The sequence below is a fragment of the Aulostomus chinensis genome, chromosome 10 (genome assembly GCF_037954235.1).
Source record: "Aulostomus chinensis isolate RoL2024-O1b breed Wild chromosome 10, RoL_Achi_v1.0, whole genome shotgun sequence".
Lineage (NCBI taxonomy): Eukaryota > Metazoa > Chordata > Actinopteri > Syngnathiformes > Aulostomidae > Aulostomus > Aulostomus chinensis.
The window spans coordinates 5,196,586-5,211,316 of record NC_141329.1 but is presented as its reverse complement, the minus strand read 5'-3'; the positions used below and the strand labels follow the sequence as shown (position 1 = coordinate 5,211,316).

General features: G+C 40.2%; 2 protein-coding genes across 6 annotated transcripts in view; one reads left to right on the top strand and one right to left on the bottom strand.

Annotated features, from left to right (window-relative positions):
* dync2h1 (dynein cytoplasmic 2 heavy chain 1) overlaps nucleotides 1-2,771 on the bottom strand; it is a 96,822-nt gene extending 94,051 nt beyond the window's left edge. For all 3 annotated transcript variants that reach the window (XM_086215729.1, XM_086215731.1, XM_086215730.1), the window contains exons 1-6: nucleotides 2,646-2,771; nucleotides 2,040-2,229; nucleotides 1,346-1,519; nucleotides 1,115-1,256; nucleotides 633-751; nucleotides 268-412 (exon numbers count right to left, since the gene is read on the bottom strand). In XM_086215729.1, the coding sequence (XP_086071855.1) occupies nucleotides 268-412; nucleotides 633-751; nucleotides 1,115-1,256; nucleotides 1,346-1,519; nucleotides 2,040-2,222 (763 nt within the window). In that variant the 5' untranslated portion in view covers nucleotides 2,223-2,229; nucleotides 2,646-2,771. The remainder of the gene's footprint in view (nucleotides 1-267; nucleotides 413-632; nucleotides 752-1,114; nucleotides 1,257-1,345; nucleotides 1,520-2,039; nucleotides 2,230-2,645) is intronic.
* A 1,612-nt stretch (nucleotides 2,772-4,383) lies between these two features.
* Nucleotides 4,384-14,495, top strand: LOC147254154 (uncharacterized). 3 transcript variants are annotated; one of them, XM_086215726.1, is made up of 8 exons: nucleotides 4,384-4,433; nucleotides 6,058-6,086; nucleotides 6,668-6,729; nucleotides 7,742-8,053; nucleotides 8,569-8,847; nucleotides 9,487-9,618; nucleotides 9,726-9,756; nucleotides 10,067-14,495. In XM_086215726.1, exons 1-8 carry the CDS (start codon nucleotides 4,428-4,430, stop codon nucleotides 10,098-10,100), a joined length of 885 nt encoding a protein of 294 aa, XP_086071852.1. In that variant the 5' UTR covers nucleotides 4,384-4,427; the 3' UTR covers nucleotides 10,101-14,495. The 3 variants fall into 3 exon arrangements, with proteins under 3 accessions (XP_086071852.1, XP_086071851.1, XP_086071853.1); XM_086215725.1 differs by having other exon boundaries at nucleotides 9,723-9,756; XM_086215727.1 differs by lacking the exon at nucleotides 7,742-8,053 and having other exon boundaries at nucleotides 4,394-4,433; nucleotides 9,723-9,756.
* The last annotated feature ends 236 nt before the right edge of the window (nucleotides 14,496-14,731 follow it).

The following is a 14,731-nucleotide window of genomic DNA, read 5'->3' as shown; positions in this document are numbered from 1 at the left end:
CTGTACTGTTTTCATCACTTTTGGGGAACTCTGTGCAGCCTCCAGAACCTGAACTACCTGCTCGCTCTAAAACACAATTCTGAGTTCCAGGTGATTATACACAGGTAGATTACCTAAATCCTACACATGGGTCCTTTAAAACATCAGCCAAATATTCATGAATCTGAGACAGCCGTGTGTGTGTGTGTGTGTGTGTGTGTGTGTGTGTGTGTGTGTGTGTGTGTGTGTGTGTGTGTGTGTGTGTGTGTGTGTGTGTGTGTGTCTCACCAATGACATCCATCAGTCGGACCATGCGCATCTCTGGATATGGATCATAATCAGCCTGCTGCCAGACATCGTCCAGAGTGTCTCGGCTCTGTTCCACCAAATCCACAACATCAGACATAGACAGGCCATCAAGACCACGATACTCCTGGTGGAAAACAAAGTGACAGGTTTGTTCACTGTTATTTGAAATATCGTCACTATGAAATGATTTCCCAGTGCAGCAGCTGGTTCTAGTGAATGACTTAATCGCTGTAACAGATTTAGAAAACCCTTTTGTTCAGGTATGAAAGCCATAAAGGCATTCCACATTTTTAATTTAATCCTTAATGTAAACAGTCCAGATACGGTCAGATTTATATGTATACCTTTTGTATGGGCTTAAATTGCTCATTGAAGTGTGTCGCTCTCTCTCTCACACCGGCCTTCTCCGCAGACTCTGAGACATCAGCCCAGTACTGGAACTCATCACTGGGAGTAAGGATACCTGCATACGTGGGAAGATGTACAAGTAGATGATATGGAAACCTGCTTTTACTCAGATTTGGTCAACCTGAAATCACATTCAGTTATCCCTTCAAGCAATCTATCACAGCAGATTCATTTATAATGCTAAGCTAGCAGTGATTAGCCAGTATCTGTAGGCGACACACAGAGTAGAGACACAAGATATTGCATATTTCTGGATTTTTCACTTTGTTTGTCAATGTATTTATCAAAAAAGGACCAGAAGTTGATCATTTTATTTTAAGAAGGCAGTGACGTAGGAGAGGATCTACTCCCAGCACTGCACACATTATTGACAACGTGCTTGTTGATCTCTTAGGGGAGAATTCTGCTCTGTGCATACCCAGAACATCTTCTTCTGTGTGACTCTTCTTCACGGCAGAGGATTTTGCACCAGACTTACGAACCACTGACCCCAGACCCAACTCCAACTCACTCAGCAGGCCTGCCAGCTTAGGGTCAAACGCTGAACGCCATCGCTCATCCTTAGGAACGAGAAAAGAGAATTTTAGTGGATGTTGTAACACTGTATGTATGGACAGAATTTTAAGAAAAAAAATACGAGGGGCCTCACCTTGAGCAGCACAGGCGCAAAGACCTGCCTCACAGCCTGGTAGAGAGTGCTGATGGGAGACTCCAGCATGGATGACACGAGAACGCTCTGATGGAGGTTCTCCTCTGTGATGACCGTGGGACAGAGCTTGAAGAACACCAACACTTTCTCCCCGCTGTCCCCAAGTGCTTCAATCTGTCAAAGAAAGAGGAATAAATAAAACAGATAGAGGAGGACATCGTGTCATGTTCAAGTCAGCATCCAGTAGTTCATGTTACAAGATTTTTGTGCTGCCTAAAGTCACTCATACAAATGTTCTGACACATTCAGAAGAACAATACAAAATGATTTTTTTAAGTACCTGAGCCATTTTAGATTATGACTGTTACTTTGAATGTACTACACAGTATCCATGAAAGGTTTGGCCTTAAACATGGTGGCAAGTAGTTAAAGAGCAAAGTTAAGGTATCTGTTTCTTGATTTTAGTGCATTGGAAGGACTTTTTACTTTTACTCCACTACATTTATCTGAACCCATCAGTTACTGAGTAAAACCACTAGTTACGTTGAGGAAAAAGACTGTGCACAGAAAAACCTCATGTACCTCTTCCCAATCTGCTTTTAACCAATTAAAACAACTCAGATGCAGCGTGAATATTCCAAAACATCCCTATGGATTTGTTATCACAACTGGATACTGTTGCAATTTCTGTTACCTTATTTGACAAACGAAGGTCATCGTCGTGTCTGCTGATGGACAAGACAAACTCGTTTCCGTCGTCCAAGAAGTTATTAAGCTCCGGGTTGTCATGCCAGGACGATGAGGGTTCGAGCCCGTAGAAATTCCCAGTGGTGGTCAGGATAAACTTCTTGCGAGCATCGTCTGAACCGGCGGACATCTTCCAGCTATAAGAAACGCAAAGTTAACCTGATACCAAAACTGTAGTGCACAGAATACAGTACCAAGAGTAAAGGAGCCCCAAAACTGAGAAAGAGGTGTCTGTAGTGATGCATTAGAGTGGAGTTATCAGTGCCCATATCGCACCTGAGACACGGGCAGCACCAGCATTATGATATGCTAGCGCTGGAGAAATGTCAGCTTTTCTCCCTCTCAGTGTGTTCGCTACGCTTGTCTTTGTTTAAACGCCTTCTTCTACTCACATCGGATGCGCTAAAAGTAAACTTGTCTTGCTGCAGGGCTGCTAAACAGTGGCTAACGCCACACGAGCTAGCACGCTAAAGCTAGCGCACTTCTCCCAAGAATGGCTGGAAATCGAGTGAGGAAGGCAGCGTAATCTATTTAATGAACGCAACATGCTTACATACGGCCACCGACCGGGCTTCTTTCTTGGGCTTTGGTGACTTAATCCATGCACTGTAGCAATCCCTGGCAATAGCAATCTGTTGCTGCGGTGTCTGTCCAAGATTATGCTTGCGTGGTTACCACGTAGCAACTACGAACAAAATACCACATGACCCAGGCAGCGGAATTAAAATCCTACGCTGTTTACTTAGAGAAAGCCCCCCCCCTCTCTCTCTATTACTATATAAAAGAAATGTGAAAGACACACACTCACATATGGAAATGTTAGATAGATAGATAGATAGATAGATAGATAGATAGATAGATAGATAGATAGATAGATAGATAGATAGATGATAGATAGATAGATAGATAGATAGATAGATAGATAGATAGATAGATAGATAGATGATAGATAGATAGATAGATAGATAGATAGATAGATAGATAGATAGATAGATAGATAGTCCATGTGTGAGGGTATGTGCAAAAGTAAAGGTTAGATCTTGAGCAGTTCTATAAATATTCAAAGGAGATGTGACTGTTGTCAGTGTTTGCTCAGATTTCTCACATCAACTCTCTCTCTCACACACACACACGCACACACACACACACACACACACGCACGCACACACACACACACACACACACACACACACACACATATATATATATATATATATATATATATATATATATATATATATATATATATATATATATGTGCAGGAGTATTTTCCTGTTCCTGCACCTTCATATCATAATGCAAAACTATCAATACTGGGGCCCATTTCAAAGAGTCTATCCCTTAATGGTGAACCAATTTATTAGCCAAAAAGTGAAGATGCAAGCGGGTTAAAATGAATAAAAGAATCACATCTAATACACTGAACAAAGTAGAGATCATTCCCTGGCTATTTCAGTGCGCAGCAGTTGTTAAATTGGTGATGAGGGGAGATCATCTAGAAATGATAATCCATAAAATCATCTCCGGGTGAATGTGTAACTTCCTGTGAGGAAAGCAGCCTTGCCATCAATAGAATCTACACTAAAAATTGTATTTTATGAAATGTGAGTGGACAGATAGCAAACTTCTGCTTAGTGTGATAAAAACTGACAAAGTCGAATAAAATGAGGAAATGAAACCACTTCTGCCTCTGGGACAGGGGGGAGACAGAAGTTCACTCAAGATTAATTTTGGAAAACCTCCTCCTGAAGCAAGTCAGGAACGTCCGTGATCTCTCTGGTTTGCTTAAACTCCCTTTCTGAATCGGAAAACCCACATTTACTTTCCCTCATTTACGATGAATAGACTCAGGGTTTTCAGGAACTCCGCTTCAACCAATCTCAGATGACCTCATGTGACCTAAATAAACGCACGCACGAACACGCGCACGCACGAACACGCGCACGCACGAACACGCGCACGCACGAACACGCGCACGCACGAACACACACACGCACTCAAATAGTACTGTTAATTAATGAATAAAGTATCTCTTTACAAAATTATCTCGTTGGACGTAAAGAAACACGTGCTCTCCTTCAAATGCTGAGCAGTGAGTCAAATATTAACGTCAAACTTCGGTGTAACAAACTGGTTACACACAGTTTTGATACTGTTATGATGCGTTGTTTGTTTTTGTTTTTTTAATTGAATTAGGATTGTGTGAAATGTTGAAATCCTACGCTTTGATTTCCTTACCGACCTCACACGCAACAGCCCCTCCCTGCTGGTACTTTAGAGGAAGTAGAGAGTCGTGAGCTCAGAGGCAGTTCGACGATTGACGGGGCAGCAACCATGGAAGTAAGGTCCCTGTTTCTTTCCTAATTAATCACTAATGTCTTCTGAAAACAATCCGCTTTCCTGATGTGATTGAGGCTTACTTTTTTTTCCTGTCATGCAATAACGCGAAGGCTTTTCTGCATACCCCAGCAAGTACGTTTCCTAAAATACCTTTGAATGCTCTGTGTGTGTGTGTGTGTGTGTGTGTGTGTGTGTGTGTGTGTGTGTGTGTGTGCGTGTGTGTGTGTGCGCGCTCGATCTAGTGTAATCAAAGTTTGAAAAAAGGCTACTCATTTCATTAACGGCTGTAGAAAATTCCATGTTTCCCTCACCTAATGGCATAATCTTTCTCAAAAGGGAAAACTGTGAAATAACAGCAGCCGAGTATTGACAGGATAATCAAGCTCGACCAGAGAGAAGCTGCGTAAATATAAACCACAACAAGAATGACAAATAGATTTATGTGAGATGGAATTTATGGAACCCACGGCCCATTGGTGACGATTACAGTAAGCAGCTGTCACTGTTAAAACTTTTAAACACTTGATTTTGCTTTTTATGGATTGATAAGAGATTATATGTGATGTACTCTTTTCGTGTTTGAACTGGTATCACAAACTGACTCCAAGTCGTAAAAATTATGTGAAAGAATTCAACCAGTGTTTTGTGAGAATTGTGGCCTAAGGTTTTTAATCACCCTATGTAAATCAAATTTTGGTATCTTATCAATACAAGCACCAACCACTCTGCTTTGAATTGTCCTGGTGCTGAGGTCAATCAATGGTACTTGTAGTCTGGAGAGTTCCCTCTGACGCAGTTTGATGGAAACTAATATTGTATCATGTGAAGGTGGTTCCCCCTCTAAACATAACTGCCTCAATCAGATTTGACTTTTTTTTTTTCTCGCTTAAATCAAATCCTTACAATGTTTTGTCTCCAGTTTTTTGTGCTTTCTGAAAAATGTGGAAAAGAAATGACTCGGGTGATTTTTAAGAAGGTGAAGCTATTTACTTTGTGGAGTACAAGTCCTTAATATTCACTTCAAAGAACAAAGTGGCCAAGGTCATTTTGGACTGTGTCACTTTCCTCTTGTTTATCGCATCTGTTGTTTTGAATAATCTGTAATAATCTGATCTGTATTATATCCATGTTTGATATTGTTTATATATATATATATATATACCTGCTTGGTATGCTTCCGTGAAAACAAAATGAAAAAAAAAAAAGTGCCCTTGTCCTTTCATTTTTAAAACTGGGCTGGTTTTACAAGTGTTTTCTCAGGTGAAACTACACTCTCTCTCTATGAAGGGCGAAGTATTTCAGATAAGATTGTTTTTTTTTTTTGTTGCGTGTAGATCAATGATCAGAGTTTATTTCCGCCTTTTGAGCACTAATTCCACAGAAATAGACCGAACACAGTGTGCACTTGACATCATAGTCTTTCTCTGCAGGTTCAGAAAACCGTATGAATGAGACACTCCTGTGTGTTCTTAGTCAGTGAATATGACTGTGGTAAAAATGGATACCACTAAATGAGAGAGTGTCCCAGCCCAGTATGAGCGTTCTGACACTCCGGTGGGGTCTTGAGCGCGAGCTGCGCATGACAAGCAAGATAACCGATTCAGCTTGTTTGTCTTTTTCCCAGGCGTCAACTCACACTGTGCAGCGTTCACTGTAAGTACAGCACCTGTGTTCCCTTGCATGAATTATGTCACTAGAGGTTGACCGGACCCACTTTTGAATGTTTAGCGACAACAACTGTTCATAACCAAACGCCACAACTGTATCAGAGGTCAGTGGTCGATGGCAGCATCATGGCACACAGGAGCTTGTTACCTTATAACGGCTGTCTTTGGTGCCATAACTGGGGGCATCTAGGATGACTTTATAGAACCTTAATTGACAGGAACCCTCAAGATAGAACATTTATTCATCCATGGAACCCCCATGCCTGAAAATATAAATTATGTACTGCAGTTTCACTTGGGACCCATAATATGGAGCTACAGAGCTGACTCACAGATGTTTCCATGAACTGTCACTCGTGTTGCCTTGTTGGTATGAAGGAGAGGAGAAAAGTCACTGTTTTATTTTTGTTACAAAAATAAATCACACTTAGTTCAGAACAATTCTAGGCAAGAGCCATGACCCCGCCCCCTTTCGTTTTTTTTTTTTGTGCCTCTTTGCTGTCATGTGACTAACTGTCATTTTCCATGAGGCTGTAACCAATGGGCTGAACTATGCTTTCTTACTAGAAAATCAAGGACTTTCTTGGAACTGCTGGCCCTCATCACTGTATGTCTCTTTTTAGTCATCGGTGAGTGGCACATCAGTGCAAACAGACAGGTGCACACATTGTAATCCTGTGGTTGGTCGCATCGCTACACCAAATGAGTTCTTATAATATCAACCTCCACTGTTGAAGCTCCAAAAAGATATTAAAACAAAAATGCACACACATCATGTCAAAGTCACACATATTGATCAGCCGCCTCGTATTTTTCTCTCTTGCACAGCTTACTGTCGGTAAATTGTTGCTGAGAGATAGATCAGAAGACTCACTCCACATTTGTAAAGCTACACACACACAGGCACACAAACACACACACACACACACCAGTCAACAACTTGTGCTGGCACGAGGTCAGTTTTTGTTACAAATTATAAGAGGGGTTTGTCAGGCCAGGAATTCCATTGTAAACAGGATGACGCTAAAGTAATCTGCAGATATCCTTTAACCGATTTGGATAAGAGAAAATTCCAGAGTTGAAAGTCTTCTGAACTCTTTTTTTTTTAAATTTTAAACTTAAACTCTTAACCAAAACAGTGACACATACATCTGATTCACCAGTGTTTTATTACTTTGAAAAACACAATATCTTGCACTTGTCAGGGGATAAATGTAGGTGACAAGTCTGTGAGTCATATCAGGCTCCGAACTGATTTTGTAACTTGACTGGAGAGCTCATAGAAAAATCATTTTTCAGCAAAATATCTGCGATCAAACAACAGTAAGCTGCCTTTAGACAAAGTTAGACTCTTTTCTCAGAAAAAGCAGGAGGGGGTGGGCAGTGGGCATGTAAACCGTTTTGTAGTGACCTTTAGTTTATGTAAAACATGAAAGGTCAGTGTGTTTTTGACTGAAAAAAAAACAGGCAAACAAGGAACTGAGAACGGTTAGCTGCGTCACAGGGTCAGAAACATAACTCACCCACTCACCTACAAGTGCTCTCACAGAGGATTAAAATGATTCATATTTCATGATCGAGTTCCTCAATATGCATCCGATAGGATCCGACTCTTCACTCCTGCTTTTGTCTGTCCTCCAGGAGAAGCCGATTCGTTTCATCTCATAGGGGATTTTGGCGGCAATGTCACCTTCCGCTGCACCACCATCGAACGCAAACCTATTAAGTTTTTCTACCTCCAGAGGGACATGGCCACGCCCGAGTTTGTGAACGGCTTCTACATAAACAAGTCTATACAATGGCAGCCATGGAAAAACACTGAAGTGTACAACAACAAGGCAATTGTACATATGTACAATTTAAATATGTCACACAGTGGAAACTATGAGTGTGTTATCTGCTACACTGACAGTGATGATGTTCATAAAGAAAAAATACGTCTGAATGTCACAGGTATACTTTCAACTTTTGAATTTTTTTCCAATTATATTTAACAGCAATTTGATGGAAAAATACTGTACAATATTCGGAATTATTCACTTCATCACATTCTCATTAACACATACTGGAAAAAGGACCAGCATGTACTGGCAGTCTGGATGGCTCGCTTAGGGCCAACAGACAAATACCAAAGATACTTAAGTTGAATTCCTTTCTGAATCACCAACTTAAATATCTCATTAATTATTTTTTTTTCCCTGGGGAAAAAAAAAATCTAAATTTTCAGAACCCCCCCCCCAGAAAATCTGTCGTTTTACTCCGAAGAAGAGAGAGATAACATAGACTCTCATTCAGAAAAACTTGTTTTTCTCAAGTGAATGCATTGTGCTGACATACTTTTGCATGACCCTCAGCCCCTCAAAAGTTGTGTTTCCTTCTTCCCCGCCATCACTCTCGGGATTTATCTTTAATGTTGTGATCTTGGAAACTTTGTTCTTGAAGCTGCTCTTGTTTTTTCTTTCTTCCAGCCAAATACAGCACTCCTACAGTTTCAGTGTCCTATGATGATAAACACCATAGCTGCTATGTGACGTGTTCCGTCCACGGTGGCTACCCGGCCAAAGAGATTAAGTGGGATGTGCCGGGGAACAACGGCCAGATGTGGAACGTCGTGAACAACAGTGACAAAAGTGATCCCGACACCAAGTTGGTCAACATTTCCAGCACAGCCTTTTTTAACTCCTCCTATGGAGGGTTTGAATTCATCCGTTGTTCCGTGGGTAGTGACACATCAAGTACGACTGCCTGTGAGTTCTACGATGTTCCTTAAAAGATCAGCCATGATGAGTTTATTCTCACAGTCTGTTTTGTTGCTCTCAATCACTGGGAGGCGCCATAGGTCTAAAAACCCATGGCCTTCAACAGTTCCATGTCTTATACAGTAGTTCAGGGGATTCTCTTTTCTTGTAGAATTATTGCTTTGCCTCATGGCAGAAGTTTGTGTTCCTGTGAAGAGATTTTAAAGTTTAAGATTTTTGTGTACTGAGATCAAGCACGTCTAAGAATTGGGATTCATTGTTACGTTCGGTGGAAACATGTACCTTAGCAACACGGGGACCCAGGTGATGGGAAAGCTGTGTTTGCATTGAAAAATATAAAATGATAAATAGTTGTTTTTTTTTAATTTTGTAAAAAAAAAAAATGTACGTCACATCAGGGGGAGAAGTTGATCCTCTTGAGATCAGCAAACCCAAGGTTCTTCATGATTTGAGGGGAAGATGGACCTCCTCGGTAGAAATTCAGTACAAATTAGAACATGTTAATACATTCTCAGTTTTGGTCATCATATGGGATTTGCTGACTACAAGGGCAAATAGCTGTGCTTTAAACTCAACTATTCCAACACTTATTGGTTGACTTATATATATTTTGTTGTTTTGTTGAAGGTATCAGAAATAAACCAGCAGGCCCCAGTACTCCTGAGATGCTACTGCCAATATGTGTAGTAGCCATTGTAGTGGTGGCACTCGTGCTCATCTTGGGCATTATTTTATGGAGGAGGAGCATACGACAGCCACGTAAGCAGACGGTGAAAATATATTTGTCACAATGTCGCTGTTTTATTAAAGCGATGATGTTAAGAGATAAAGCTGCTAACAGGAATGTCTGTGTTGGTTCCCAGCAGGACAAGAACAAATAGAAATTCAAGGGACAGAGTAAGTTTATCTGACAAAAAGTCAAGGTTCTGTGAATTCGTATCGTCGCCTTCGTAAACTAATCACCTCAGTCATTTTTTTCAAGTTTTCCGGGAAAACTTGAGACAAAACATCATAAGGAGTGATTTTAGGCAAAAAAAAAAAAAAAACTTCTTTTCAAAAAATGACTTTGGCGATTAGTTTAAGAAGATGATGATATCTAAGTCATGTAGAATGGAAGCTTTTGAGTTCTATCAACCTTCATTGTGGAAGAAAATGAGTAACCAATAAGCTCCGCCTTCCTCCTCCTGTCTTTCTATTTTCTCTCCAGGCAGCAAGAGCCACTCAACAAAGGCCAGCTATGAACAAGAGAAGTTTCTTATGTGTTCTAGAATCTAGATTATCTCTGTATGCCACTCAAAGGTATGTTACATTAAATGTATACAATCCAGGAGAGCTGGGAACTCTCAAAGAAGCGTACATTACACTTGGGCTGGACACTTATCGTGTTTGAGAACGTATTCTTCCACAGAATATTTTGTCTCTCACAACTGAGAACAATGTACTTTAAAAAAAAACAACAACAACTAAGAGAGTTGCTTGTGTTTGTGGGGAGATAGAAGTTGCTGACAGGAACAGAGTTGACAATATAAATGAATGGTGTTACTAAAGGTTGTTGCGCTTACCTTGATGAGTAAAAGGTAAATACAGTGTATAGTTATTGTTGCACTGAAGACTTCATTAATTTCCCCCAAAACTTCAACACAATTATTCTGTGTTTTTAATGTTTGTAGGAAATGTCTTTTTTTTTTTTTTTCTAATTTGATGCACATAAAAGCCCACTGTTTTTGTTTTTGTTGTTTCTGATTATGTTATTTACTTGAAGTTACTTTGCAATAACTTACAGTTAGCGGTGCAGTTCAACTATATTCATATTGTCATTGTGCTTCATGATATTTTTGAGGCATTGCATACTGGAAGTACCGATGTAGCTTAGCCACAACTAGATTATAACATTCCTGAACATTTTTCGTTGTGAACAAATTGAAGACAGGCTTAAATATCAAAGGGAACTGTGAAAAACTTTCTGCTCCGAGCATTTGGGAAATGAACTTTAATATTTTATGGGTTTGGTTTTTTTTAGGTTTTTTTTTATAATAATTGTTGCACTTCTCACATGCTATTCATAAACTACCTTACAAATTTTGTAATCCTGCTTGGTGCAATACTCCCACCTGGACTTGGAGGCAGGAGTCTTTTTCGGTAAAATACTTGGTACTAGTTTACCTGGACTGGACTATGTTACTTTTTAGTATTCTGTTTTGTTTTACAGTAATAGAATATATCCCCATTAGCTTTAGTTGAACATGTTTTCCAATAGCCTTGCTGTCGTATCTCAAGGAATTGAATCAGGTCAACCGGATCCAGTAATATGTCTGGAAGATGTTTCGCCCCATATTCAAGTGGCTTCATCACTTCATGTTGTTCCCATTAACTTGCTGCCTGGACTTTCCTAACAAATAACCATATGCAGTTGACCAGATTCAGTTCCTTGAGATACCTATGACCTGGACGAATGAGGATATGTACAGATTTTGCTGCTCTTTAACTTTTTGAAGTAATGAAATCTTGAATGTGAAAGTTCTTTCCACAATACAGTTCATTCAAAAAGGATCAGTACCATAAGCTCAGGGGGAAAAAGGGGAAATTCTATGAAATGAAATTCACACTACTTTGCTGTGGTGTGCTGTTGAGTCCAGAATTCTAAACTTTCAGGTTGCAGTGTTTAATTCATGGAAAATAGAATGGTGCTTTTTTTTTCATCTCATATAGTACTGTGTGAATTTTGCTTGATATGTATGAAATGTCACTTTTGTTCTTGAAATGTAAAACTTCATGTGTCTATATTTTTTGGGGGGGGATTCTTTTTTTAATGCTTGTTTTATTACCTTGTCTTAATGACTATTGTAACTTTGTGTCGATTGTTTTGCATTCCTGTAATGTCAATAGCTATTTTTTTAATCAAAGATTTTCATTTTATTACAACAATATAATACAAATTGTTGCACACAATATCTTTGAGGCTTCTTGGAGGCTCCACATAGATTTAGAACACCTTTTCCCCCCACCTGCATTACCTACGACTGCCACAAGATGTAGTACTAGCACCAGTTAAGGAAAGGATGTCCAATTGGTGGAAAACTTGTTGTGTACGCTGTGTCACAACAGTGAACATTCATTTTTAAACTACCGCATCATTAAGCTTGATCACAGTTAATTTGTCAACAGTCTGATTTCCGTTGACTCAGGGAATAAATCATTGCTCATGACGTCCATCCGAGTAATGTGGACACAATTCTTCTTAAGAGGGCGCTTAATGTGTCCCCAACCTCAACATGTGGTCACCTGCCAGCAGAAGGATGGGCAGCTTGAGCTGGCGGCAAAAAGAAGAGAAGAGGGCAAAAGGAGAGGATGGTAGACTGCAAGTGATGTGAATTCAGAGGAGGAAAAAGGGATGTAGAGCCATTTACTAACAAGCAAACTGAGCCTGACTTCACCAAGAATCAAGACAGCACTCTGTCTAACATGACTGTTGACAGTTAAGAGACACACTTCACAGTGAACTCTCATAGACATCTGTGTCTTACACCTCTGCTCCCCTGTAGCTCTTCTCTCTCTCAACCATCCTTCCATGAGTCTTTCTCACCTGCTTTCTCTCCACCTAATGAGTCACAGTGACAGACTGTCAGTCCACCTCTCAACTCCATGTTTACATTGGGCAGCAGAGCTGCAGCAGGTTGGTTGCACTTCAGGAATGTAACCCCAAGGTCCCTGCCCTCCTCCTTCTCCCTTCCCTTCGTCCCACCATCCTCCCTATCTCTTTCTTTACCTCCTGCATTCTATTATTCCCTCATTGCACTCATTCCTTCCCCTTTCACTAATTATCCTCTGCAACATCACCCCCATCCCTTCCTCTCCTCCTTTGCTCCTGAACCAACCCTTTCTCCTTTCTCTCTGTTCTGAACCACCACTCCCCTTCTCCCTCGCCTATTTTCTGTCTCCTCTTTAAAATTCAGGGAGTATTGTCCAAGCTCACATACACCCCTTCTCCCTGTCATCAACAACCCCCCCCCCCCCCCCATCTTTCTATCTTCCGCCCCTCATTCCTCGTCTGTCTAACCCAAACAAACCAGGGAGGACTTTCCTCTGTGGTGGCTGTAAGAGAAACACACCACATGTCAGACTTTGTTTAAACATAAACATCAGTCAGTTTGAGGTACTGGAAGAGGATATGAGGCGCTTAAGTTCAACATGAGATTGAGCTACTATTTAGAATTCTTATGATTTAAACAGACCACTGAATACACAAAAATTAGAGCAGAAGATAATATAGTTTGGTTTTTGGCAAAGATGTGTGTTTTTAAATGGCGTATTTGCACCAATGATAGACCAATAGTCTCTGGTAGATAATAAAAAGCTACTTTTCCCATTGGTTTGTTCAGTGGACAAGTTAAAAACTCAAATGAGAAGAATCCAATATGATTTTGCCTCAGGGACCTCTAATTTTATCAACCCTTAAAATAAAAGCATGATATCTCTTTTACTAGATAGAGTCAAACAACTGTTGTGACATTTAAAACCTACATTTTATTTGAGACTCTAAATTTTATTATGTGCAATTGAGTTGCTGATTTTAAAGTGTTCACATATGAATAATTCTGAACAAACTTAGCAGGCTTCTGTTTAACAGCTACATTTTTCCAGACTGTGTAATCTCCCGCTGTGGCATTTCTCAGCAAGCGGTGTGTGACCTCTGCCACACTGTTCTGTGTGATTGCGTCCATACCAGGGGATTTATAAACAGATTATACAAGTTATTAGTTTTAGAGCAGGGAGCTGGAACACAAGGCATCGATTCACAGCAAGAAAGGGGAGCTGATCAGCATGAGGGAGATTGGGTTGTTAGCGATCACAAAATAACACCAGGAATTGTGTGTGTGTGAGTGTGTGTGTGTTCATGTGAACCTGATCACATCTTATCCTGCAATATTACATTTAAATCATTTTTAAATGAGAATACATTCTGCATATATCATGCATACTTGCACACACTGCATGATGATGGAAAATTATAATTTAATAAAGAAAATTAAAATAGCTTAAAACCTTTTTTATTGGAGCCTTTAGCTAGCTGTGCACTTGCTTACCATTTAAGGCACTCAATAATTTTGTGTATAATGTATTTGACTCTTTTGAATGTTTTTTTTACTGAAATTTTTTTAAATTTTCCATCTTATGTGTACATTTTACTGTATTCTCTTTTCAGTATTCACTTTTAACATGATTTAAACAGGGCAGCATGTCGGTGCAGTGGTTAGCACTGTCGCCTCACAGCAAAAAGGTTCTGGGTTCAAGTCCCAGGTGGTGGTGGGATCTTTGTGGGTGGAGTCTGCATGTTCTCCCTGTGCCTGCGTGGGTTCTCTCCAGGTATTCTGGCTTCCTCCCACAGTCCAAATACATCAAGAGGGGACGAGGTTAATCCAGACTCTGACCGTAGGCGTGGCTGTGAGTGTGAATGGTTGTCTGTCTAAATGTGTTGGCCCTGCGATGGACTGGTGACCCGTCCAAGGTGAACCCTGCCTCTCCCCCAAAGGCTGCTGGGATAGGCTCCAGCCCCCCCACGACCCTTAACAGGATAAGCGGAAGAAAATGAATGTATTCAAACATTTTATTGTTCTTTGCTGTAAATCTCTTTGAGCTGCAACTCTTGTATTAAAAGTGTTGTACAAATAAAGTTTATCATTTGTAATATCACCAATATATACACATTTTCCTGTTGTGAGCAATGTATAATACTTCCAAAGGATTTGGGGGTTGTTGAATATTTGGATTCAGGTTAGGTTTCCCTTGGATGCCTGTTGTAAATTGGTTAGAAGAAAGGAGGCTGATGAGGCAAAGGCAGGTCAGAAGGTTCTGTTCTGCTGCATCAACTGAC

Bases quoted from the DNA above. Each gene is read 5' to 3' on its own strand.
- LOC147254154 (XM_086215725.1), top strand. The intron at 6,730-7,741 runs GTGAGTGGCACA...TCTGTCCTCCAG, and splicing joins ATGTCTCTTTTTAGTCATCG to GAGAAGCCGATTCGTTTCAT. The intron at 8,054-8,568 runs GTATACTTTCAA...TCTTTCTTCCAG, and splicing joins AATACGTCTGAATGTCACAG to CCAAATACAGCACTCCTACA.